This window comes from Tiliqua scincoides, chromosome 4 (genome assembly GCF_035046505.1).
Source record: "Tiliqua scincoides isolate rTilSci1 chromosome 4, rTilSci1.hap2, whole genome shotgun sequence".
In the NCBI taxonomy this organism is placed as follows: domain Eukaryota; kingdom Metazoa; phylum Chordata; class Lepidosauria; order Squamata; family Scincidae; genus Tiliqua; species Tiliqua scincoides.
The window spans coordinates 164,465,628-164,492,994 of record NC_089824.1 but is presented as its reverse complement, the minus strand read 5'-3'; the positions used below and the strand labels follow the sequence as shown (position 1 = coordinate 164,492,994).

The window sequence follows — 27,367 nt, the reverse complement described above, 5'->3', positions numbered from 1 at the left end:
ACACCTTAAGCAGGTTATTTTTCCCAAGGTCTTCAGAGCTGAGAAGCAGCTGGCTAATATTCAGCTTAAAGGGATCTTAAAAGCCAGGGGGGGGGGGAGAGTAGAGTTGGAAGTGCTCCAGCTGACCAAGTCTTTACCAGAGAGATGCTGAGTTATTATGCATAGAGGTGCTGCATTAGTATGGTCACAATGGGATTCTCCTCTGCTGCAGACCATATTCCATCAAGTACAGCAAGACTCTATTAGGGGAGATACAATAGGAACTTCGCTTCACATAGCCTCTGAAAAAATAACTCCTCATTTCAATGCAAAACAGCAGTGCTTATTAAACAGCTCCTTAAAGGAGGAGATGAAGGGAGAATGAGAGAAGGGGGAATAAAGAGGCAATGGGGAATGGGTTGGGTGGGGGGACAGATTTGCAAAGAAAGTACCTTTTTGAGATTAATCCACTGTTTGAAGTAATCAGCAACTGGAAGCCCTAAGTATTGGCATTGTCCAGGTAACCTGTAAGAAAGGAGAGAGAGCATGTTGGATTCAATTAGAGCAGTCTGACAACACAAAATCGGTTTTATTAAACACTCCTGGCTCGGAGAAAGAAGACAGAATGAAAAGCTCTTGCCTGCATTGCAGAAGGATTCCATGCAACTTGACCAAGGCCAAAACACTGGAGTTCAGCCCAAACCCAAGACTCTTGCTGGGACAGGATAGGCATACTTCATTAAACAACCAAGATGTCAGACAGTTCCAAATCAAGGCCTTGTTTCATAAAGGGTCACATGGAAGAAACAGAGGACGATGCCTCCATTAAATGATCTTGAATAGGGGTTCACAACACTGAAAACGCAATCCTCTTATCTTCCCAAAAGCAAATCCTACTGACATGCTTTAAGGAAACAGAACATACAGCAGTGTGCGTGTGCGCGCAATCTTCTCATAGATTGCATAGAATCATATAAGCTTCTCATAGAAGCATAGCGGTCACCTTTCAGAAAACTCATGGAGAAAAAGCATATAGGTCTGACTAGAGAGAACTAATTATCACCTGCCAGAGCAGGGGTTCTTTTTATAAACTCTCAAGGGATTGCCCAATATGTCCCCATACTCCCTTCACCAGACACTCATAATCATCATCAACACCAGTCCTATGAGATACCAGTAAGACATCAAAGATATCAACAGTTTGGTTTTACTTTTCATATGGATAGCTAGGAATAGAACAGCTCCATCTGTATTGAAAATGATGATACTTAATAACCTAACAATTTTTTTAAATTGTTCAGAGATTGGGTCCCATACCACATACCCATATGGGATTGGGTCCCATACCCCCATTATTCGGGGGTGTTTAAGAATCACTGTACCAGAAGTTTCTTCCATCTTTTGGCCCAAGTGTGTCTGCTGAGGTTTAATCCCTGAATTCTCAGGGGCTGGGAAAAACAAAACAAAACCAAAAAAGAGGAATAAACCACTCTCCAAAATTTTGAGGCAGTTCATAACATTGGTTTTTTAAACTGTGACATTTTAAACATTCTCAACCTCTCCCTTTTGTCACAAATTGCCACTTTAATACAAATTTTATTCACATTGCCCCAGATTTCACAACAGCACTCCAATATAATCTTAATTTTTGTAAAATTCAACTCTATCTATTACATGCAAGGAACCTATTTATTGAAAGTTATAAAAAGTTCAATGAAAATGAGTTGCAAGCATTCTGACGTTTCAAAATCGTCTCTCAGCATTGTCTTAAAAAAATTCCATATAGAAGCTTATTCAGAGATTCTCACGTTGCACATAGAACGCAGAGTGTGCAGGGGCAAAGAGAGACATGAGAAGAGAGGAGACCAAAGCAGTAACTAAAACTTGAGGATAGCAGAGAAGGGAGATGAACAGGCAAAGATTAAGGAAAATGGGATGGGAAACTAAAAAAATTGATCTGTGGCTGGAGAAAGAAACACATGAGCACTCAGTTTCCACAAATGCCACTTTATTCTTTTGTCATAATAAACTTTGCTGTTCTGGCCTGAAAAAAATTGGAGACATTAAAAGTCTACGCCCACTGCAAAATCTAAAGAATCAGTCATAAATTATGCCACTGTTTGCAGCTGGAGCCAAAGATGCAAAAATCCACAACATCGTCACAAAACCAGACTGTCAGAACTGGGCACAAACTGCAGGTGCTAGTCATGACAGGTATTCCTAGGAAACCAAACCACCCTCCCATATTCAGACAGAAGCAAGGAGTCATCAACATGGCAAAAGGAGGCAGAGCACTGAAACACAGGGCCTGGAGGAGTGCTCTCTCTTCAGCCGCAAGAACTGAAGTTTCTCAGTCAGCAGCCAGCCAATAAACCTCCCAAACCCTAGTCTTCTACAAGTGGCAGGGCAAAGAATAGACACTGTGTCCACTATTTTGAAATGTAGATTCATTTGTCCCCAATCAATTTGATTGATATGCGGTAGTTAACAAGTCGTTTTGCTTATTAATGTTTTGCTAAAGATTTTTAGAGATGTCCCGAATGCTGGATTGGGCATGAATTAGACAAACCTAGGAAAGGCCAAAAATTAATTAAATAAGTGATTAATAGATCCATTTACACATGATAATTACTACAATCCTAGCAATTGGATATGCAAATGAGGTGTGCACTTTGCACCCAGCACTTTGTTGTAAACTGTGTTCTTGAGTTGATCTTGCACAGATACAGAACAAGGACTAGGTAGGCAGTGTAATGTTGGTTTCCTGGTGACGGTATCACTGTGCCCTCCCCCCACCTCCCAAGGGACGAAGAGCTCTGCCAGTATATGTTTTCAGAAGCCAGAGGCCTGATTTAAAGCAGCAAAAATGCTTATCCTTCTGTTTTGTTTTGAATTTCCACATGCTATGTTCCATGGGTAAGCAGGTTCTGACATATAGATGTCACACAACAGCCTAGGCAGAATGCCATGTAGGTAGTTACAGAAAGGTGGGAAGCAAAAAGCAGAGGACGCTACACTGAGAGGTTTCTCCATTTTTTTCTTAGGGGCTAAGTCCTGATTGGTAAGGACAGAGCAAGATTTTCCCAATAAGGTCCTACATTTGTAGACTTAGTCCTGCTGGCCTGGGCATCCTTCACTAGGGATCATTTCCTCACCCCACAAGATTTGGAACCAAGATTGTCAAAACTGAGCAGATCTCAATGAAGTCTTCCCATGCATACATGTGCACTCATATACTCATGTCTGAATATATGCCCTCAACTAAACATTTTGTCAGTATTAAAGTCTCTTTCAAAATAATAAGAAGAAAGAGGATACTTTTACCCCTAATGTTAGATCTATGTCATAACATATAGCCAGATAACACTCATCTATCTCAGTCCAAACCTTGGAAGCACAACTCCACAGTGTAAAAGACCAGCTGCAAGCCCTTATCTCAAACAGATAATAATGGGACAAAGGGGGATCCCCCACTGTAAACTTTTGCTGTATCTATAATGTTTATCCCAATCTTAAAGTCAGCTCAGACCAGATCTTGTTATCCATTGGTTTTCAAGCTGGGACGTCACGACGCCCCAGCCAGAGAGCCCTGACCTCTGCCCACTTAAGAGACGGGGGGGGGGGGGAGGTTGTCAGGTTTGCGTCACTTTGGAGGGTTGCAGGGGCTTGCTGAGACTTACCACAGCTACCTCCTGAGGGTGCGGGCAGCCCTGCGCCAGCCTCTGCAGGGTTCCCCGAAGTGCACAAACTGTGAAAATAACAATCGTGACCCACTTCCAGTTTGCGATTGCGCAACCAAAATCATTTGTTTTGCCTGTCTCTGCATGTTGGGGAGACCTGCAAAGGCTGGCGCAGGGCTGTCCATACTCCTGGGAGGCTGCTGCAAGTTGTGGTAAGTCTCAGCAAGCCCCAGTGCCCATCCAAAGCAACGTGATCCTGGCAATCATGACGCTCCCCCCCCACCACAAAGACTTACAATGAGGTTCAAATTCCCTGGGAGTTTGAGAACCGCTGCTGTAACCTGTCTCAAAATGGTCTGTAATTCTGCTTTGTCTCAATGGGAATAGCTGGCTTCCCTTGAGGCTTCAGTTGTACATAGGATCCTTTTGTCACTGCAGCATGGCTGCTTACAATACTGCCCGTGCATTTTTTTCACATGCACACTTTTTGGTGTTTCTGCAGTCACAAGACCTAGAAAGTAAGTTTTAAAACAAAGGGAGATAGACATCCAAAAAAACTGTCCCAAATTCCTGCTCGGCATCACGTTGAAGATGGCACACAGTTCTGATAACAGCCTTGCTCTCGGAAAGCAGAAAGGAGAGGTGCACAAAGAGGAGACCTCTGGAGCCAGCTCCCCTTTCTTTCAATTGGGAATGAAGAGCCCAGCTTGGCTGGTGATAAACAGCCGTGCTTTGGTTATCACTTTCCTTAAGTTGAGAAGAGGCAGCTAGTGATGGATGGGCAGGAATTTGGTTATCAAGCTGGGCTGTCAGCCAGAGTTGCAGATAACATACACACATTTAGCAGGGTATCATTATGCAATGGCATGGAGCTAAAATATGACCAAGTGTATTGAAAGAATGAAAGAACAGCATTAAAAAAATGGCAAATTGAGCAACAATAAAGGAGCACAAGGTGAGGACGTTATCGTCCTAGTGACACCTTTTATCTCAGTCTGGTTAGAGAGAGAAGGGCACAAATTGGTCCTTCCTCCACCATTGTATCCTCTTGTACAAACAGAAGCAGATAAAATGTGTCACTGGTGTGATAGCATATCAATTTAACCCTAATTATCCAGGAGAAATAAGGGTTTCACGTTTCAACAGGTCCCTCGGTTACTGCAGTCGAGGAGTCACATTAATAACATGGGGGGGCAACAAGAAGGGGAAAGCGCTTGTAATTGAATTCAGTCACTCAAGTGGTCCTAGTGTATAAAAAATTAATGTGCAAGTCTCCCAACTAATCAGAGACGGTTAATGTCCATCTGCTTCTGGGTTCAGAATTTTAGAAGCCCAAGAAAATAAGGGCATTTCCTACATGCAGGATTTGTTGATACCAAGCATTAAAGAAAAAAGAAAAGAAAAATAAAATTCTCCTCTGAAAAAGGGAGGCATTACATCTTGATATGACAGACCCAGTAAAGGCATTAATAGAGCTCTATATGCCCAGCTATGGTGTGAAAATACACAGGAAACAGTCACTGCTGCTTCACTAAAGGCCTACATACAGTGGCTAATAGAGCAAAGGGGTTGACCTGGGAGTTGCCCCTACTTGGGCTCCTAATTCGTTTAGAACAAGATTGCACCCTGATCCAATAACCAATGGAGATCAATAAAGAGGCAGAATGACAGTACCACCAAGGAAAGCCAAAGATGCCCTACAAAATTTCTTTGAACTATAAATGGGAGAGAGAGACAGAGCAAAAAATCATGGTTATGGCTGCCTCCAAGCTAGCAATCTCCTTTGAAAGCTTTGAATAACTATGAGATGGGCATGTGCTACCCATAATGCACTGCTATTTCTTGAGTAAAGAATAACTTATCACCTCAAGACGTAGGTGGTACCTTACGTTAACCCATAACATGGCCAGAATAAGTACACTTTGAAATGCAGAAGTACAGGGAAAACAATGAGCCCAATTGTTTTACAAAAACCTGAGTGACCCAAATATTGACACCAAGGCTTGTGTCAATGCAGCTTCAGAAGGTAACAGGAAACAGGCAATAAGAAAGTAATGCTTCAGTACGGCACTGGACAAAGCAAGGCACAAGACACGGATTTTAAGAAAACGAAAGAATTCACGGCAATGAAGGGGAATGGCTCAATACAAAGGTTTCTAGCATGGAATTTAGAATCTGGATAATCTGATTTTAGTTTTAAAAGCAAGTTTCTAGCCCTCATACAAGCAGAGAAAATGCTGAAGTATTCAAAGGGCTGGTCAATATCACTCTGGATTATGTTTTTGAACTGTCTTCGTGTAAGAGAACAGTCTTGCAATACTCTGCCACTTAACACATTACTTAACAGGTTACCAACTACATGGAAAGAAGCCAGCTTTGTGCTCTTCTAAACAATAGTCAACGAACTACAGTGCTCTGCTGGGTCACCTTCGCTCCCTTCACCAGGAAGCGCTTGCATTTTGCTCCTGCACCACTAAAGAAGCCTAATTATTTTCCTGGAGTCAACTAAGCAGCATCCAAAGAGCCAGAGGTGGTTCAAATTTGCAAGTGACTGCCATGGGAAGCAATATGCTTGCTGGGAAGTGCTAGAATTAATATAGTGCTCTGCTTTCATACCAACCTGAGACAGACCTCCCCTCTCTATGCCCTCAAACATGTCACACCACAGCCAGATTATATGATGCATGTCAGCCTCACACATCACTGTGCATGAAGCAGAAAACCAAGAACAAGGAAATGGAAAGGCACAACATGCACTCCTCTATAGGCTGTCAACAAATGCTAATGAATTCCTGCCTCTGATGGGTTAGTGAGTTGCATCTTTTTCTCAAAGTTCTATTGTAACAACCCCTGCCACAGCATGCAGCCGTGCCAAAACGGGCTGTGCTATATGCTATAGGGGGTGGGGCAGATTGGGAGACTAGGAAGGGGAAAGGGAAAATATTTTCCCATATCTCTCCATAAACTTTCCACTTGCCAATGAGCTTTCTTGACCTGGGTCAGCTCTTTAGCGGTGCAAGTCCAAGCAGACAAAGGGAATTTGATAAGAACATAAGAACAGCCCCGCTGGATCAGGCCATAGGCCCATCTAGTCCAGCTTCCTGTATCTCACAGCGGCCCACCAAATGCCCCAGGGAGCACACAAGACAACAAGAGACCTGCATCCTGCTGTCCTCCCCTGCATCTGGCATTCTGAGGTAACCCACTTCTAAAGGCTGCACATCAGATCAGGAGGTTGCACATACACATCATGGCTTGTACCCCATAATGGACTTCTGCTCCAGAAACTTGTCCAAATCCCTTTCAAAGGCATCTAGGCCAGATGCCATCACCACATGCTGCAGCAAGGAGTTCCACAGACCAACCACATGCTGAGTAAAGAAATATTTTCTTTTGTCTGTCCTAACTCTTCCAACACTCAATTTCAGTGGATGTCCCCTGGTTCTGGTGTTGAGTGAGAGTCTAAAGAGCATCCCTCTATCCACTCTGTCTCAATCAAGCGCCCCTCAGGCGCTTCTTCTCTAGACTGAAGAGGCCCAAACACCGTAGCCTTTCCTCGTAAGGAAGGTGCCCCAGCCCAGTAATCATCTTAGTCACTCTCTTTTGCACTTTTCCATTTCCACTATGTCTTTTTTGAGATGCGGCGACCAGAACTGGACACAATACTCCAGGTGTGGCCTTACCATAGATTTGTACAACGGCATTATAATATTAGTCGTTTTGTTCTCAATACCTTTTCTAATGATCCCAAGCATAGAACTGGCCTTCTTCACTGCCGCCGCACATTGGGTCAACACTTTCATCGAGCTGCCTACAAAGACCTCAAGATCTCTCTCCTGATCTGTCAAGACAGCTCAGAACCCATTAGCCTATATGTGGAGTTTTGATTTTTGCCCCAATGTGCATGACTTTACACTTACTTACATTGAAATGCATCTGCCATTTTGCTGCCCATTCTGCCAGTTTGGAGAGATCCTTCTGTAACTCCTCACAATCACTTCTGGTCTTCACCACTCGGAAAAGGTTGGTGTCATCTGCAAACTTAGCCACCTCACTGCTCAACCCTGTCTCCAAGTCATTTATGAACAGCTTGAAAAGCACCTGTCCCAGGACAGATCCTTGGGGCACACCGCTTTTCACCTCTTTCCATTTTGAAAATTGTCCATTGACACCCACTCTCTGTTTCCTGGTCTTCAACCAGTTCCCAATCCATGAGAGGATCTGCCCTCTAGTTCCCTGACTGTGAAGTTTTCTCAGCAGCCTTTGTGAGGGACCATGTCAAACACCCTCTGAAAAGTCCAGATATATAATGTCCACAGGTTCTCCCACATCCACATGCCTGTTGACCTTTTCAAAGAATTCTAAAAGGTCTGTGAGGCAAGACTTACCCTTACAGAAGCCATGCTGATTCTCCCTCAGCAAGACTTGTTCGTTTATGTGTTTTGAAATTCTGTCTTTGATGTGGCATTCCACCATCTTACCCAGAATAGATGTTAGGCTGACCTGCCTATAGTTTCCCAGGTCCGCTCTCCTTCCCTTTTTAAAGATCGGTGTGACATTTGCTATCCTCCAATCCTCTGGCACCGTGGCCATTTTTAGGGACAAGTTGCATATTTTAGTCAAGAGATCAGCAACTTCATTCTTCAGTTCCTTAATAACTCTTGGGCAGATGCCATCAGGGCCCGGTGACTTATTGATCTTTAATTAGTCAATTAGATCTGAAACATCTTCACTTTCAACCTCTATCTGACTTAATTCCTTGGTCAGGAGGGGTGTTCGGGCAGTGGTATCTGCCCGAGGTCTTCTGTCGTGAAGACAGATACAAAGAACTCATTCAATTTCTCTGCCATCTCCAAGTCTCCTTTTATCTCCCCTTTTCCTTCCTCACCATCCAGAGGGCCAACCGCTTCTCTGGCGGGTTTCCTGCTTCTAACATATTTGAAAAAGCTTTTATTATTCCCCTTAATGTTGCTGGCCATGCATTCCTCATAGTCTCTCTTGGCCTCCCGTATCACTTTCTTACATTTCTTTAGCCACAGTTTATGTTCCTTTTTATTCTCCTCATTAGGGCAAGACTTCCATTTACAGAAGGAAGCTTTCTTGGCCTTTACGGCCTCTCTAACTTGGCTCGTTAGTCATACGGGCACCCTCCTGTATTTAGTGGAGCCCTTCTTCCTTTGCGGTATACACTTCCGCTGGGCCTCTATTACTACTGTTTTAAGCAGCCTCCATGTACTCTTTTGGAGAGGTTGGACTCTTTTTACCTTCCCTTTCAACCTCCTTTAACCAGCCTCCTCATTTGAAGGAAGTCCGCTTGTTGGAAGTCAAGGCGTTTTGTGACAGATTTGCCTGGTACTCTTCCCCTGACAAGCATGTCAAAGCAGATTGCAGCATGGTCACTGTTCCCCAATGGCTCAGTAACATTTACATCTCTAACCAGGTCCTGAGTACCACACAATATTAAATCCAGAGTCACCTGTCCTCTGGTGGGCTCCATGACTAGCTGCTCTAAGGCACAGTCGTTTTGCATGTCAAGGAATCTGGTCTCTCTTTTGTGACCAGTACACATTATGTATTGGCAACCTTCAGTCTCGAAAGACTATGGTATCGCGCTCTGAAAGGTGGTTCTGGCACAGCGTCTAGTGTGGCTGAAAAGGCCAATCCGGGAGTGACAATCCCTTCCACACCGGGAGCAAGTGCAGTCTGTCCCTGGTCTGTCTCCCTGGCTATGGGCCTTCCTTCTTTGCCTCTTAGCCTCAGACTGTTGGCAAAGTGTCTCTTCAAACTGGGAAAGGCCATGCTGCACAGCCTGCCTCCAAGCGGGCCGCTCAGAGGCCAGGGTTTCCCACTTGTTGAGGTCCATCCCTAAGGCCTTCAGATCCCTCTTGCAGATGTCCTTGTATCGCAGCTGTGGTCTACCTGTAGGGCGCTTTCCTTGCACGAGTTCTTGAACACAAATTGAACACAAATTGATAGTGGCTGTTATCAGAGGAGATAACATTCAGTGCAAGTCAGTTGTGCCAGATTCCACTCCTCCTGTCTGTCATGCCACCAGCTCTCCCCCATTCCACCCTCCCTGTTCTGCCACCCCACTAACCTACCTCAGTTAGCAGCCACACCTGTCGCCGGGGATGGGCCAGAACCGTGCAGCTTCATATGCTGCTGACAGGTTGTTCGTGGCAGGTATAAAACATGTCCCCCTGCTGGAATGCTAGTCCCTCCAGTGGCCATGGGGACAGGGCAATAAGAGTAGTTTAAGCAAAGAGGACAGTGAGGGAACTCTTTGCTGTACAACACCTAAGTAAAAACATAGCTCCTGGCACACTTTGTAGGTACGACACTTAAACCGATTCTGCCAATTCTAGGACAATACTGTCTTGTATTAAAAGCACCCATAGTTCCAGGAGATGGTCAGCCTCTATCTAGTAAGCTGGCAACAAGTAAGCTGCCACCACCTCAGCTGACCCACTTAGGTTCCTTTGGATCTATATTCCCAGCCTCACAACCCTGTGTCACAAACTCCTACTTTTATAAACATTCATCACAGTCCCCCTTCCCCATACCTTCCTTCACTACAACATCATTTGTCATGGTGGCAAACACCACCCCACTCCAATCAGGTGTTAGGGCAACAAAGAACTCCAGTGAACATTTCTCTTTCCTTCTCCCCCATGTGAAAGGGCTGGCAGGGTGCAGGCACATTTGTTCCTCTCCCCCTAGCAGTAAAGGAGCCGATGAACCCACCGCTGCTTTGCTCATCCCACCCCTATTCCTGAGACAGCAACCTAATAAAGAATTGAAGGCAGGCACCACAAAGCCATTAATGGCAACAGTCTTAGTACTCAACATGAAAGTCATTGAATATTTCCCCTACAAATGTCAACTTGTCACCTCTAGATATTAATGAGGGCTGACCAGCAGCAAAAAATACATCCATGCTCCATTAGTAACAAGACAGACGCAATATAATAAGAAAGGGAAAAGCTCACAGCAAGGCTCGAGCCAGGTACTAGCCAAATTTCATGTCCAAAGGTGCTGCAGTGAGGGGTTTCACTGAACAACTCAGGTCCACTCCCCATGCATGTACTTCCAAGGAAAGTTACTGGCTCCAGTACAACCTTCACACAACAGACGCTAAATTAAAAGAGATACCAAGTTCAACTTTTGACGTGCATTGTTTATTCAGAGGATTGCTTTATTCTGCAGAATATTTATTGATAATGGCTTTACTGTATTTGATGGACAACATTTGTATCTACTTTCTAAAACTGCCTGATGTTCTTGTTAAGCAAAGACACCATTAGACAAACATAAAAAGAAAATATGAGATCAAGGAGATAAGAAACCTAAGATGTGGACTCTGTACAGGGATCCCAACTTTTGCTTTCTCCACAGTGAATGAAAACTAGTGGTTCTGCCGCACAACTAGGAACAAAGGGACCAATCCTATCCAACTTTAAATAAGAACAGACTCACTGGATCAGGCCATAGGCCCATCTAGTCCAGCTTCCTGTATCTCACAGTGGCCCACCAAATGCCCCAGGGAACACACCAGATAACAAGAGATCTGCATAACCTTTGACCTGTTTTCATGCACAGTTTGATCCCCTATGTGGATGTTTTTATGCAAAGCAAGAAGTAAGATGAGCTGAAGCCTTTTCTTTACTGGGAGCAATTAAAAGATTTCTTCCCGGGTGGATTTTCCCTGTCTTTATTAATGTTGGATTTACTACAGATTGTTTCTGTGGACTAAGATGCCTGTCCCTTCTGTTCCCTTTGTGATATTGCTGTTGACTTGATTTCATGGAGGAGACAACCCTCAGAAACAAAAGACTGAGTCTTCTGTGCAGGACTTCCTGCCTCCATGATCAGTTCTGGATTCTACATCAAGTATGGTAGTTTCCACTGACACCACCTCATGCAGCTCCCTGTGATCTTCACTGTCTTGTCCATTGCTTCCTGCCAATTCCTCTTCTTCCTTGAGAGCCTGGAAAAATACGCACTCCCTTCTTTCAGCTGGGAAATGAAGGCAGGAATGGAAAAAATCTCTTGCTTTGCCTGCTTGGTTCCTCCTTCTGAAGAGATTAGTCTCTGCCGAACACCAGGCACAGATGTTGGAGGGATCCTTTTCTGCTGCGAACCCAACTCTCTTTTTTACAGTTTATACCCCATCTGCCTCTGTGCAATGGCTGCTCCAACTAGCCAGTGTCATGCTGCCCAAGTGGGGTCTACCCTTCCTGAAGACAATGCTGGTGTCCCTGATCCCAGTGCCCCTACTTCCCAGGAAGAAGGAGGCCTGGTCTTCCTGAACCCCCAACTGGACACAGGCAGAGCTGGCCCAGCTGTTCCAGTCTTCAGCAGGAAATCCCGAGCTGACCTTTGGCTGGGTCTGTGGCACCAGCAATGTCAGGCAGCAAGTGGCCCTGCTCGAGGCCACTGGCATGAGTGTTAGTACTTGTGAGCTTTCAGATGTCTTCTTTTTGGGGAGGACCTGCCACAGATGTCTTATGTACACCCTCTCCTCACTCTGGAAGGCTTCAAGGAAGGCCAGTGCCAATGCAGTCCCAAGGTACTGCAACAAATGCTCTCTTACCTTGAGCAGGCCTCTGTGACTGCCCCCTGCATTGCTGCATCAGTGTTGAAAAGTTGGATAGAACCAGTGCTTTTTTTGTGTTTAAAAAAAAAGAAGTGCGGGAACTCACAACTTGCTAATCTTTTATTTATTTATTTATTTTTAAATTTATTTTATATATATATATATATATATATATATATATATATATATATATATATATATATATATATATATATATATATATAATAAAATAAATCTTTTATTTATTTATTTTTAAATTTATTTTATTTATGTATTCATTTCATTTCCCACTCTTTAAATCCCCATTCCCCAACTACGTAAGAACTAGAAAATGAGGGGAGATCTTCAAGAGTGAAGAACAAAAAGAGACGGGCCACACCAAGGATTATATCAAGGCTTGTTGCATGTATTTGCAAATATGTAACAGCCAAAAAATTTAATTAAAACTTTTAAAACATTTAATAAATATTGGTTAAAACAATTGTTGAATGCAAAATATAAAAAATGATTACATAGAATCACTCTACAGATTTGCTTGAACCCAAATCAAATAGCACACAGGGGAGAGGGGGCACAAAAGATGGGTTAATTAATTGATTAATAAACAAGTTATGGAACAAAAATCATGTGGTCACACACCCTCTATTGGCTCAAGACATTGAAACATGATTGGTGCAAAGAAAAGAACATCCCCCTGCCCACTCTATCACCACATCCGGTGGCCAGGAGTTCCACAGGCACTCAGTGTGAGTGGATGTCCCCTGGTTCTGGTGTTCTGTGAGGGGGAAAAGAGCATTCCCCTATTCACTGTATTTATCACCATGTCCTGAGGCAAGGAGTTACACAGACACTCAGTGTTCCAACCCCTAAAATTCAGCCACTGAACTGAGGGCAACAAATTCAGAACAGTCCAAAGAAAGTTCTTCTACACACATGGCTGGATGGGTGCAGGAAAGTAGGTTAGGGCCAGGCTTGCCAGGCCAGCACATGCTGCAGAAACAGACTGGGATAAAGAAGACAAGCAGATCAGCCTGGATGCTGCAGAAGAAAAGTGCAGGGAGGAGGAGAAGAATACTGAACAAATGCAGACCAAGAGCCCCAGCCTAGGCATGTCTACTCAGGAGCAAGTCCCACTGTGGTCAATGGGGCTTACTCCCAGGAAAGTGAGGACAGGATTGCAGACTGAGAGTCCTCTCCTATGCATGTCTACTCAGAAGTAAGTCCCATAAGAGTCAATGGGGCTTACTCCCAGGAAAGTGTGGCTAGGACTGCAACCTTAGAGCCCAAGCCTAGGCATGTCTACTCAGAAGCAAGTCCCACTATAGGCAGTGGGGCTTACTCCCAGGTAAGTGTGGAGAGGAGTCCAAACCCCCCAGCAACAAAGGAGCTCTCCGCTTCGTCGCCTGCATCCTCCTCCCCCTCGCGCCCAGAAGGTGCTGCTGCCAGCCGGCCTCCTCCCTCTCCCGACTCGCCCTGCCGGAGGGAGGCAGCCGCCGGGTGGCGCCAGAGAATGAGCTTGCCTGGGGAAGCCCCACAGAGGAACCCACGTGCGCCCCAAGGTCAGCCAGCCAGCCAGCCAGGCGCTTTGTGTGTTCCATGGCACTGGGCGGCTGTGTCGCCGGCTGGGGGGGAGGTGGAAACCCCGGGTCCTCCCGGCCTTTCTTCCCATCCCTGAGTGTTGGTCACCCCATTGGTGGCAACCGGGGGGAGGGACTGAGAGTTGGTCCTGCTCGCACCTTTTGTTTTGCTGGGAACCTGCACGCCTCATCACCGTACGGGGGGGGGGGGGCTTCTCTGCATAAAAAAGGTGCCGGAATGCCGTTCTGGTGTGTTCTATTAGAAAAAAAGCCCTGGATAGAACTAGGGCTTTGTAAACTAGAAAAAGTCTGTTTACAAAAACTCAGGCTGAACAATGCATTCTGGGAGAAGAAGGGTGGGATTGTTGAATTCTTTTAAGAAAAGTAAAATTTGGTATGGGAACTCAAAATTCTGTGTGGAGGACACTTTATGCTAATTCAGTAAACATTTGTGGAATTAGAAGCAACCAAAACAGTATGTAGTCTAAACCTTTGCTAACTGGGTAAGAGACACTTTTTCAAGTGAGTGCTTCTCTTTTATTTAGCAAGGGGAGAGTAACCGGCCCTCCTCACCCCAGCAGTGTCTTTTTTAGTGGCTGTCTGCTGGTGTTTTGCATCTTTTAGATTGTGAGTCCTTTTGGGACAGGGAGCCATTAGATATTTGATTTTTCTCTGTAAACCGGTTTGTGAACTTTTGTTGAAAAGCGGTATATAAATACTGTTAATATTAATAATAATAAATAAATAAGCCCGCATAACCACAAGGTTGGATTGCATACTTAGCAACTTGGTACAGATCAGTCCACTCAATCCAGGGCATAGTGTGTACCAAGCAGACAGAAAGTGTACTGCAGAAACTGCTCCAAGTAGCAATTCTGGACGCCTGAATTTTACCAGCACTGTAATAATTCAGGGAAAAGGTAAAAAGTAGACATGAATTTGATAAGGGACAAGGAAATAAATAAGGGACAGGTGGCTTCCTCATGTCTCCTTTCCTCTCTTTTTCCAGTCCCTTAGCAAACACAGCTGATGTATTTTATTGTTATTAAGAATATTTATATACTGCTTTTCAACAGAAAGTAAACCACAAATTGGTTTACATAACCATTTCCTCATCTGTGTTTCTTCCCATCTCTCCTTTATTGTAAATAAACACTAACAGGCCTATGTATGCTCAACCCAACTGTAAAGGCTAGATTAAAAAACAAACCAATAAAGGAGCTGTGAGATCTTCAAGAATCTGGGCTCTTCACCAGATACCAGATTCAGTGGTGACATTAGGGAATAGACAAGCCCTCCTCATTAATACAAAGAATGTTTTTTAAAAATCACACAGTGCCCATTTTCAGTGTGGTTCCAGCAGTACCGGCTAAGCTCCACTTGCATTCCACCCCACCAACACTGGCAGCTTCTCCAACTAACAAAGCTCGATCGAGCACCAGAATATCTACAAATCAATGCCTCTGCCTTCCTAAAGTAAATATTAACTGCCGTTTCAAAAAGGTGATGCAGAAGAAGAAAAACTCAAGTGGAGCATGGCCATGCAAGAGAACTAAGCGAGGAAGCTCCCCATGTTCTCAGCAACACACACCTGCTGCGAACAGCAAAGCGTAAATCTCTCCTGGATACTGGAAACTGTACTGACAACTTCAGCCTCTGGATCCAGACAACTACCGGCTAGCTCTGCTCCCTGCTTTGGAGAAACAAAAACACCTCCCTCCAAGAACTGGCTGCCATTAGCATGTGCTCTGCTAGTGAGAATCCTCCAGAGCCAAAGGACAAGTGCAGCAATTAGAATGCAGGGGAGGGGGAAGCAGGAGCTGTTTAACTGCACGACCCCAGAGGTCAGTGCATCCGACTCCTAGAACCTCCATAAATATTGCATGAGTTTGGCAGGAGGGGAGACGGTTTAAGCTACTTTAAAGGCTTTCTCCCCTCGACCCTTCCTCTCCCTCCCCTCGCACTCTGCATACAGCTCAACAGGCACATTATTTACACATGATGCAAGAGCCAGTATATAACTGGCATAAATGGAGGAAAGTGCTGCCTGCTATAATGACCTGGAAAGGACAAGGACCTCCCAAACATCCGCCAGTTTTCCAGTGCCACAAATTTGTATTATAGCCATCACCAGACCCTCACTATGGTCCTGCAATCAGCTCCAAGTACATCAACAAAGGCAAAAAGAGTGCAGAACTTTTCAGCTGCACTTGCATAATGGAAACCAAAAGCTACATACATTTTTATTCTGTTTTCAATTCTGACATCATTTGAGAAACAGAGAAAAATAATTATGACTGTTTTGTATAAACTCTACATTCAATTACCACTGACTGTCACCCCTCACAGTGGGTCTACTGTCCACTGTCTTTAGCATCAGCAGGTGTAATGCAACCTCTAATGGTTATTGCACATCAAGTCTGTTCACTATCTTTCCCCCCGAACTTACAAGTTATGAACCTTAAGCGTAAGCAGCAAACCCAAATTCTGGGAACCTCTGGGCATGTCCATAGAAGTGATTTAGCCCAACAGATATCAGGAGCAACATATTCCATTGCATAGCCATTTTTATACCCAGCAAAGATGTGCTGTTGACTCAAAGTTTGCTTGTTTTCATCAGTGATATCAAAAAGTTCTTCTTTATGGTTCTTTTTAAAACAGGTGCATGTTGCCATCATTGTCATCCCCGCACCACTCAAACGTTCCCTGGACCACACAAACACAAAATGATGTGTTCTGAAGTCTTAATATCTCCATCCTACCTTGTTTTTACAACCTTTGTAAACCTTTAGTGGACTCTTAAGTTTCACAAAATTAAGCCACTACCAGCACATGAAACACAGCTCCTCCTCTGGCATTTGCCTGGTGTGAGTTGGTAAGCTAAGCATTCCAGCTTACACATGTTAAAACACCAAGCAACTTCTACAATCCCTCTTGTATCCCTATCTGACCATCCAGACATTTCCCACACTAGCTGTATCAAGAAGGTGATGGGAAGGTGATGTCTGCGAGCATCCTGGAAGAGGAAGCGAGAACCCCAGCCTCCATGTATCTCCTGCGGTTTTGCTCTAATGCTCCCTGACATGCCTCTGAAGACGGTGAGCTGTTTGTAGTCACCACCATGATTTGTTAGTAATTATTTTCACAGTGTCACATTGCTGTCACACTGCTAACAAAGAGACAGGCAGCCTGAGGCTGCTTGCAAGAGACACTCAGGAAGGGGGGGGGGAAGGACTGTCAGGCACCCAAAGACTCTCTTTGCTAAACAGAGCTTTCAAACCAGGGTATCTGCAACACCCTGAATCAATGGTTCCCCATGAGCTGCAAACCAGCACTGTTTTGCACTCTGGCCACAGTGGCTGAAATCAATTACTATCCTCCTCCTCATTTCGGCTTGAGACAAAGCCCACAAATCCAGGGGGTTCCCGATAGAGTTAAATCTCCTTAAGCCATTAATATGTTCGATGCCTAAAGCAAAACACAAGTACGCACCCAACAACCTGGCTACTGATGACTTTAGCTCTCTCCTTTCTAGCCATAATTTCTTTTCTAATGTTCTTTCCAAGCACAGCAAAACCATTATGAAATCTGCATTGTCCCATTGCCTGCAAATATGCTAATCTACATCCAGTGACAACATGCTGTATTTCTTCAGTCTGGCCTCGTTAGCTGTATCACACCATTGTGAACTAGCTTTTAATTTAGCATTTCCTGGGACCAAGACACACACACATGCACTCAGAGCCTAATGACTCAAGCCTCAGTAACCTTAATGTCACCTGCATCCCAATAACTTCTTACACCCTGGCTCCATCTAGCCACCTTGCACTTGTGGCTGTGATACCTCAAAATAACTTGTCAGCCAAAGGTAATCACCCTTCCTCTACAATCAGTATCGCTTGTTTGGACCCCTGAGGAAAGCCAGCAATTCTGTCACTTGATCTGTCACACAGTGCAAACATAGCCAGATGAGAGTAAACTGCCTGACCAACTGGCCTCTCAGGCTCCCCTGATCCCAGCTCAGATCAAGGGTTCATCAGCCAACCCGGGGAGGCAGCTGTGTTCATCTGTAGCAGCACACACAACAAAGGACCTTTGGGGCACCTGAAAGACTAAATGGCAGCACAATCCTATGCATGTTTACTCAGAAGTAAGTACCACTGTGCTCAGTAGGGTTTACTTTCCGGTAAATGTGTATAGGATGGCAGCCTGAATGCACTGCATCATGAGCTTCCACAGACTTCATCAAGTGGCCTGCAGTTCCTGGAAGCACATGCTGAAGCAAATGTGTTGGCCTTTAAGGTGCACCAAAGACTCTGCGGTTTATCTGCAATTCAAATTCAGCATCGCACTGGAGGGAAACCAATTTTCTTCCACTCTGTTTAACGACATCATCTGCCATAGCAAACGAAAACAAGCGAGCGCCAAAACAATTTGGAGGACATTATACCTAGTGGTAGAAACTCAGCCCTCCCATAATTAGCTACTTGGAAGAATCCTAGTTAGCAGCTTCCATTCAGGGGTCCTATTAATAGCGAGGAAATGGTGCATGCATGTAGTGAAGTATTGGAATCATCACTGGGGAGGCTAAATAGTCCATAAAACATAATAGCACTATCTTCCCCTAGGTCAGCAGCTCACAGAATTGCAGCATGCCATAATTTAAGAGGAAGTCTTGATTATAGCCCCACATGCACAATGGATAGAAGGTTAACACTGAATCCCCAGTTTGTATATTTCCCACAAAACTCCAAATGGCACAGTCCTGGCATCAGTGCCATAGCACCAAAATAGCTCAAGAAGATGCAACAATCGTCCAAATTGTGAAGGGGCAAAATATACCATCCAGATAGGTTTATAATGTCAAAAAATATGCAGCATGTTAAATATAGACCAAAAAGAAACTGAGACATCAGCCTAAGTCCTGTTTGCTCCTCCCTGACACATGCACACACCCCCATTAACTTTAACAACTTTTCAGCTTCAGAAACTACAGCCTCATAAATACCTTTCTTCAAGCCAGTAAAGGTTCTTGATCAATAACACATTCATTCATTCATTCCCTGCCTTTCTCCCCAAAGGCGGCTCACAACATAAAAAAAATTATAAAATGCATATAATATAAAATATATATAAAAAACAAAACATATCATTAACAGTATTTATATACCGCTTTTCAACAAAAAGTTCACAAAGAGGTTTACAGAGAAAAATCAAATAACTAATGGCTCCCTGAACCAAAGGGGCTCACAACCTAAAAAGATCACCAGTAGACAGCCACTAGAAAAGATACTGCTGGGGTGAGAAGGGCCAGTTACTCACCCTCTGCTAAACAAAAGAGGAGCACCCACTTGAAAAAGGGTCTCTTATCTAGTTAGCAGGGCATATATAATACAATCCCCTCCACCCTCAAAAGCTAGGTGAAATATCTTTTAAGCCTCGCCAGAACTGCTCCACAGAGGAAGCTGATCAAAGGTTCTTTGGAAACATGTTCCAGAAGTGCAGTGCCACAACAGTGAAGGCCTTGTTTCTCACTGCCATTCCCTTTACCTTGGACGGTGATAGAACTCTTGGGAGGGCCCTGCCAGATGACCTAAGGGGATGAGCTGGACTGTATGGGAGTAAACGATCCCGAAGGCTCCCTGGTCCCAGACCATATAGGGCTTTGTAGGTCAAAATCAGCACCTTGAATTGGGCCCAGAAAAGAATCGGCAGCCAGCAGTCACCAGAGAAGCAGCCTGACAGAGTCAAACCAATGAGTTCCAGTAACCACACAAGCCACTGCATGCTAAACCAGCTGTAATTTCCAAACCATCTTCAGGGGCAGCCCCACACAGAGTGCATCATAGTAGTCCAAGTGTGATGTACCTTAAGATGTGGACCGCAATAACCAGAACAGACTGACTCAGGTATCATCGTAGTTGATGTACCAGCCAAAGTTGAGCAAAGGCCTCCAAGGCCACAGCCGCCACCTGGATATCCAAAAGCAGCTATGAATCCAGAAGGACTCCAAGGCTTCTCCTTCAGGAGGAGTGCAACTCCATTCAGTGAAAGACACCAATCAAAACCCAAGCCATGGTTTATTGAATCAGGAGAACTTCTGTCTTGCCCAGGTTTAGTCTCAGTTTATTAACGTTCATCCAGTTCCCAACTGCCTTCAGACAGCACTCAGAGACTTCAACCAACACTTTGGTATTTAGCAGAAAGGAGAGAGAGTTGGTTGTCATCAGCATACTGATGACACCCAGCTCCAAATTGTCAGATTACTTCCCCCAGTGGTTTCAAGAATGTTAAAAACCATGGGGAACAAGACAGATCCTTGTGGGACTCCACAGACCAGCAGCCCTGATGCCAAACGAGCAACACCCCCCCCCAGCACCACATTCTGAGCCTGGTCAACCATGAAAGAATGGAACCACTGCAAAACAGTGCTTCCAAGCCCCAGAATGGCCAACCTGTCCAGAAGGACACCATGATCAATGTTGTCAAAACCCACTGAGAGGTCCAGGAAGACCAGCAGAGAAGCACTTCCCCATGTGGTCCTCGATGCAGGTTATCCACCAAGGTGACCAGGGTTGTCTTTTTCCCAAAGCCTGGTCTGAAGCCAGACTGAGAAGGATCCAGATAATCAGCTTCATCGGAAGCTCTCTGGATTTGAGACACTACCACCTGCTTGATCACTGTGCCCAGAAAGGGAAGGCTTAATACTGGCTAGAAATTCTCCAACACAGTAATATCAACACGGGAGGGTCTCTTCAGGAGGGAACGTGTAACCGCCACTTTCAAAACAGTTGGCAGTACACCCTCCATTAAAGATGCATTGACTATCCTCGCTACCCACTCAGCCGGACCTCCCCTGACACCTCAAATAAGCCATGCCAGCCAAGAGTCAAGAGGGCAGGCAGGCAGTCTCATACTCCAGAGCAGTGGTTCTCACACATTTAGTACCAGGTCACACTTTTTAGAATGAGAATCTGTCAGGACCTACCGGAAGTGATGTCATGACCGGAAGTGACATCAGCAAGCAGGAAAATTTTTAACAGTTCTAGGCTGCAATCCTACCCACACTTACCCAGGAGTAAGTTCCATTGACTATCATTGTTAAAAGCATATCCATAGTAGCTTGTTAAAAGTACAGGTCTGTAACATTTCCCGAAATGCAGTCACATACCATGGTAGTATCAATTTTAATATAGTAAAAAAAATATTGACATTAATGGGGACCCGCCAGAAATTGGCTTACGACCCACCTAGTGGGTCCCAAGAATTCTGTCCACATTCTCAGGTTGTACTCTTAGCCCTCCTTATCCAAGGGCTCAGCACCTGTGGGTTTTGGTATCTGCAAAATGCCAAGCACATGGCTAGAGGGCCTCAGAGAATATCCCAGCCGCGGGTGGTGGTCACTTCCAGTTTGCATCAGCAGCTTCAGGTTGCATCCAGAAGATCATCTGAGGCCCTCCAGATGTGAATTTCATTATCTACGGAACTCTGTATTCATGGAGGTCCAGGAATGGATCCCCTATAGATATTGAGGGCCCACTTTATAAGCTGAAAAGAATCCCACAACACAGGACGGGCAGATGCCCGAGGGACATCAACAGACACCATTAATCTGGAATCTAGATGGATATGAGTGATTCTATCAGCAAAATGCCTCGAAAATCTACACAGTTCGGCTGCTGATGCATCACAAATGATAGTGTGCTTATCTAACATAGATACATGTGGATAAGTGGGCTGTTATTTTATTTATATTTCACGACCAAAAAAAATTCTCAAAGTGACTTACAAAGCCATGTTTTACAGGCCAGAAACAGTTACAGACTTATTTGTAAGTCTACACTTTGGTTTAACCATTGCCTCAGTCCCTACTATAAGGAAACAGGTGACTGTTCTCACACCACTTCCACAAACTGTCCTCAATCTTCAGCCCAGCGATCTGTTTCTCTAACCTGCTTTTTCCCCTCCTTAGAGCTGCACTATCCTTTGTAATACCCTTGTCTGGCTCCATTCCCACCGTCTTAATTTCCAAACAGTAGACACCACTGTGCCCTCTCAACTTTGTGTCAAAGCTCATTATACTTTCAGCTAACACACCACCAACCCCTTCAGATACAGGGATGAGGCTCTTACCCTTTGTGTGTGGAAGATTAGACAAGCTGAAGTTTGTCGTCCATAGCAAGGTAATCCCTACGTGAACGGCTTAGTTACAAGCATCTCACCCAAAACCAATTCTTGAAAACCTCAGGAAGAAGGAGGGAGAGGGAAAACAACACTTGCTGGATTCTACATACAGCTGTCCATTCTTAAAATAGAAAGATGGCTACAAATACAGAACCATCAAATTAGATATACATAAACACAGGGCAGGACTCAGAAACGGGCAGCTTTGTTTTACAATACTAGAATAATCTCCTTGTTCCAAAAAAATGTGCGATTTGGGGTAAATAAGTAAAGCCAGGATTTTATTTAGAAGAACTCCTCTGCTGGCCAAAGCAATAGCCAAGAGCAGTGGAAGTCAGCATATATAAGGCCTCAATTCCAGACCATACGCATACTGCCTTCTACTGCATAAAGCTATTGTGATCTAATGTGATGGTTCAGGAACAGAGCATATCAAAGGGACGGCAAAGTCATGGTAAAGTATGCTATCTAGTGGCATATGTAGAATCTCCATTTGTAAGGCGTAGACCACTGGTTTGGGGACCACAGGTAGAAACCCTGAGAAGTGGTCTGTGAGGTCTCAGAAAAAAATATCACCTTTGATCACTTCGAGCATCTCACTGAGGGAGTGCTCCCTCACAGAACACTAGAGAAGATGGAGAACAAACTGTCTGTAGCTGCCAATGAAGTGTCAGTTGCAGCTGTGGGCAGTCCATTCTCCACCATCTCTGGTAGTCCATAAGGGCACTCGCTTGGGAGATGCTTCCCCACAGACCATCAGAGAGAGCAGAGAACCTGCAGTCACAGCTGGCAACAAAAGTAGCAACCCAGAAATCTTCTTTATAAATAATAAATCTCTAATGAATATTCTTTATTATAAATTTAACTGTATTTTTTGTGTGCAGGGGGATAATGTGGTCCATGATAATTCCAATTTTTGCTTCAGTGGTCCGCGAGCTCCTAAAGGTTGGGAACCATGGGCGTAGACCCATGGTTCTCAAATTGGTGGGTAGTGACCCACCGGCCCGAGAAGCCCTGTCTCTGGGTGGAGTGGGGCGGGGGATAGTGGCAACACAATCCCCAGGCTCATGCCACCACCGGGGACAGAGGAACTTTTTTTTTTTCCTTACTTGTGTCTGCGCTCCAGGGGGTGCAGGAAGCTTTGTGGAGCCCTTTGCAGGGCTCCCTGCAGCTCAGCAGACTGAAAAAATGTGATCACAATCCACTTCCAAGCTGCTCAGCTCAATACAGTCTATACTGATTGGCAGTAGCTTTTCAGGGTTTCAGACAGAAGTCCTTCCTTGTCCAGGTCTAGAGATGCCAAGATGGAACTTCTAATGTGAAGCAAGCGCTTTACCCATTCAGCTACAGCCCTTCCGCAGTTCTCAATTTACATGAAACAATGTGCAACACAGCACTACTCCCAAACAGTCACAAATTACCAGCATTAACCTGGTCCAAAACTAAGTTCCATTTATAGAGTAATACTGGACTTTAAACCAAACACAGAAAATGATTGGACTTGAAGATCCTGGCTCTAAGGAAGTCAAAATGGATCATCCTCTGAGCTTTCAAAAAAGAAGTTTCGGCCCTCCCAACCATTCTTGATCTATTCTGAACATGGCACAGTCGACTCTTCTTATAAAACTTGGACAGGGAAAATTAAAAACGGTAAAATCAAATTAAGCAATGGTATAATTCACCACTAAGGATTCACTAAAGTGCATCCTAAGAAGTGGTGCAATAGCTATAAACATTTCAAGCCACTGCAGTATGTTTTATCACCATATTAGAAGGCAAGCATTTGCTTTATACCACTTATTTATCAAATAAAACTTCTGTATTTTTCTGGAAAGAAATGAGTTAGGCCTTGCCTGACATGAAAAGTACTGAATAAGCCTTTTCACATGTCAGGTGTCCACTACCATTTACCTCTTGCTGATGAGCTGCTCAGGCTTGCTCTTCTTGCTCTCAAACTGTAACTCAACCAGGCATAAGAATGTAAGAAGTGCCCTATTTGATTGGCCACAGGTTCATCTAGCCTAGCATCCTGGTTCCCCTGCTAGTGGCTAGATGCTTCAGGAAGTTCATAAGCAGGGCACTAAGGCAATAGGCCTTTCCCACTGTTGCCCCAGGTAAGTGCTCTTCAGGGGCATTCCTACCTGACTCTGGTGATTCCATTTAGCTATCATGACTTGCAATCCAACAACCCTACTCTCTGTGAATATGAATGAACTCAACATACTTCCTAATTATTTGGAGAAGCAGCCTTGAGAGTTACTAAAATAAAGATGGGTTAACAATGCCCATAATACATAGGTCCAACCTTGTTATACATTGATTTGACTCAACACGAATGGCCACTGCAAATGAGAAGGAATGTGCTGATCCCTGGAGAACGGGAAAAATGAATCTCTTTACAATCACAGTTTACAAAACTGCTTTTCTTACTGTTGTAGAGAGACAGTCATGCAAGTGATTACAGGTATAACGTAATTATTCAACAATTTTTCACCAGTGGAAAAAGCCACGGATTTTTCTATCTCAATGCAATGAGAAGGGTTCTTTAAATTACAGGTGTCAGGGTTCACGTTGGTTCCTCTAAAGGGAGTAATAATCTCAGGGTTCTCAATATGATCCAACAAAAGGGAACATGGAACACAGGGTTTATTAGGATCCAATTAGCAATTAAAAAAAACTTTAATATAAATTCAATATGCAGTTAACTAAAGCACTACAACACAAAGGAGGCTCCTAAACCTGCAGGCCTTCCCCCTAGGCAAAGACCCTTTTATGAACTTGCCAAGAAAAGCTGCAAAGAAAAGATTAAAACCTAATGCAGTCAGCAGTAGCTTCACTCACAGTCCCCAGCTACTCCTCCTCCAGATCCCATCCAACCAAAGAGGCAGCAAAGTTCCCTTCTCCACAGGGTTCTATTCTCTGTATTAATAAGCCCAAACCTTCTCACCTGGATCCTGTACACCTGAGGAAACCCAACTACTCTAATACCAATGAAAAGTAAAGACCTACATGAAACAACAGTCTCATGACAAAAGACAAACAGTCGTTTAACAATAGTCTGTTAATGTGAGCTAGGGCAGCGAGCTGACAATCCGTCATTCTCTCTCCAGACTTCATTCCAAGGGAAGCAACCTCTCCCTTCCCCCTGAGCATTTGAAAGATAATCACTTTGCTCTGGGCGAAGGGAGGGGTTGCTGGCTCAGAGTGAAGTCTTTCTAAGTGCCTGGAGAGAGACTGATTTGATGGATTGTCTGCTTAAATACTCTGTCTTACATCACAAAGGTCAGCAAGACTGTTTTTAAACTACCAAGCAAAGGGACATTGTTTTTTAAATGGATTTCCTTTAATGCGATTTTTGCCATCCAGTTCTGGGATGAACTCAGAACTACTGAGTTCTGGGAACAGAACCCTCGCGGGGAACAGAACGGGAATGAAATTCAACCTGTATATGTCAAATCAATTTGAAAGCCTACCTAGAATAGTGGCCATCATTACATCTTGTGAGACCAAATTTCATTAACAAACTGCGTTTTATGCAAAAAAAATTAAAACTTTGTCTGTCTTAACTCAACTGCACTGAAACTCTCTCTCTCTCTCTCTCTCTCTCTCTCTCACACACACACACACACACACACACACACACACACCATGAAAGAGGACCCTGAATTATTTTATAATCATTTTCTCCCATTTGGTAATTATCTTTTTTATAAACCAGTCCCCCCCAATAGTTTAGCATTTCCTTATAAAGAAGATGTTCCACATGTGCCAAAGAAAGCTGTCCAGACATGACCAGGCAAGTGACCTCTAGATTTGTCACCACTATGGTCTTAGTGTGCATATTGTACTAGTGAGCAAGTTTGTCCCATTTTATGTTTGTCTACTACCTGTGAGGGCATTTAAAGTTACATCAATAAAACAGAGAGCCCAACCATAGAGGCTAGGATACACATGGTTTAATGGAGGGGAAGGTGTTACCAACCTACCACTGAAAGAATCCACTTTCAGGGGCCACAGTTCTGGCAGTTGACCTGTGGAGAGACTCAGCTGCTGGCATTTGCTTTGCCCCCAAGAACGCTCCTGGAAAGTACAAGAGAAACCTGCCTCAAGCTTGCAGGGTGAATACAAAATTTGCAAAGCTCAGAAAGACATACTTAAAGATACGACAGCCGGCTTAAGCCAAGCCAAAAGATGCATTTCTTCACACAACACATAATCCACCAATTCTCAAATTGTTGGGCACCGCAACACCACCCCGCACTGAGAAAGCAGCACACAGTTCTTGGAAATAACTGGTGTGTCCAAGTTTGGAGAACCTCAATAGAGCCTCAAACAGCAGAAAGGGGGCCAGGACGAGCAGGAGGGCTTTTCCCAGCACACGAAAACCACACACTGACGCTCTTCCCGCCAAACCAAGCCTCCAACCACTGTTTGGAGTAGTGTGGTCTCTCTGTCAGGTGGCAGGCATCCAGCAACGCCCAAGCAAAAGCCTCACGATGACCCAGGGTATCACAATGCACAGTTTAGAAACCACTGACATTAACTACAGAATTGATTGCCACAGGATGACACAGACCTATTTGCTGCATTTTTTTCAGAAAATGTACCCCACCTACAAGATGCTGGGGATTATCAGTACACGGTGGATATCACCATCACGCCATACATCTCTACATCTCAGTGGCATGCATCTGGTCACTGTCTTCTTTTTGTCTGAAGACAAAATGAAGACAAGATGGATCATTGGTCTGATCAGGGATGTTATTAGAGGTCAATGAGGTGAGTCAAAGGCTGACACCTGCCCAAGTCAGCTCTTGAACCCTCAACAGTGGTGGTAGTGATAATGCCCAGTGGGCCATGGTTGTCCTAGTGCAGGACTCTACACTAGGGCCCTAGTAAGCTGGCACCAGCACCAGCTTTCACCCAGCATGACAACAGTCATAATAGGTCAACTTTGCATGCATTCCAAGATAACACAAAACCAAAACCAAGTTCCTCTGTAGCAAGCAAGATGCAGCATGACACCCAGTTCCTTTCAAGTAAGTGCTCTTAATTTCCATGTTCTATAAATTTTAAGGATTTTTGGCTTGCCTTTCTGCGCCATTGGAGGAACCATCACCAGAACTGCCTCACAGAGCAAGCACAACAACATAACAAACAATACTAACATTTTAGAAACTAATCACAATTTAAAAAAGAATGCAACAGAGAGCAGACATAAAACAGAACAGAATACCTGACAGTACTAAACAGATTCAGGGAAAGACTAAACCTGAAAGGATTTCACTGTCCATTTAAAAATGGACAGTACTGGCACTAGTTAGGCCTTCTAGGAGAGGAAATTCCATTAG

At 44.3% G+C, this 27,367-nt stretch overlaps 1 protein-coding gene across 3 annotated transcripts in view; it reads right to left on the bottom strand.

Moving 5' to 3' along the window:
- ERI3 (ERI1 exoribonuclease family member 3) overlaps positions 1–27,367 on the bottom strand; it is a 261,189-nt gene that overhangs the window by 156,165 nt on the left and 77,657 nt on the right. For all 3 annotated transcript variants that reach the window (XM_066624931.1, XM_066624932.1, XM_066624930.1), the window contains exon 6: positions 432–504. In XM_066624931.1, coding sequence (XP_066481028.1) covers positions 432–504 — 73 coding nt within the window. The remainder of the gene's footprint in view (positions 1–431; positions 505–27,367) is intronic.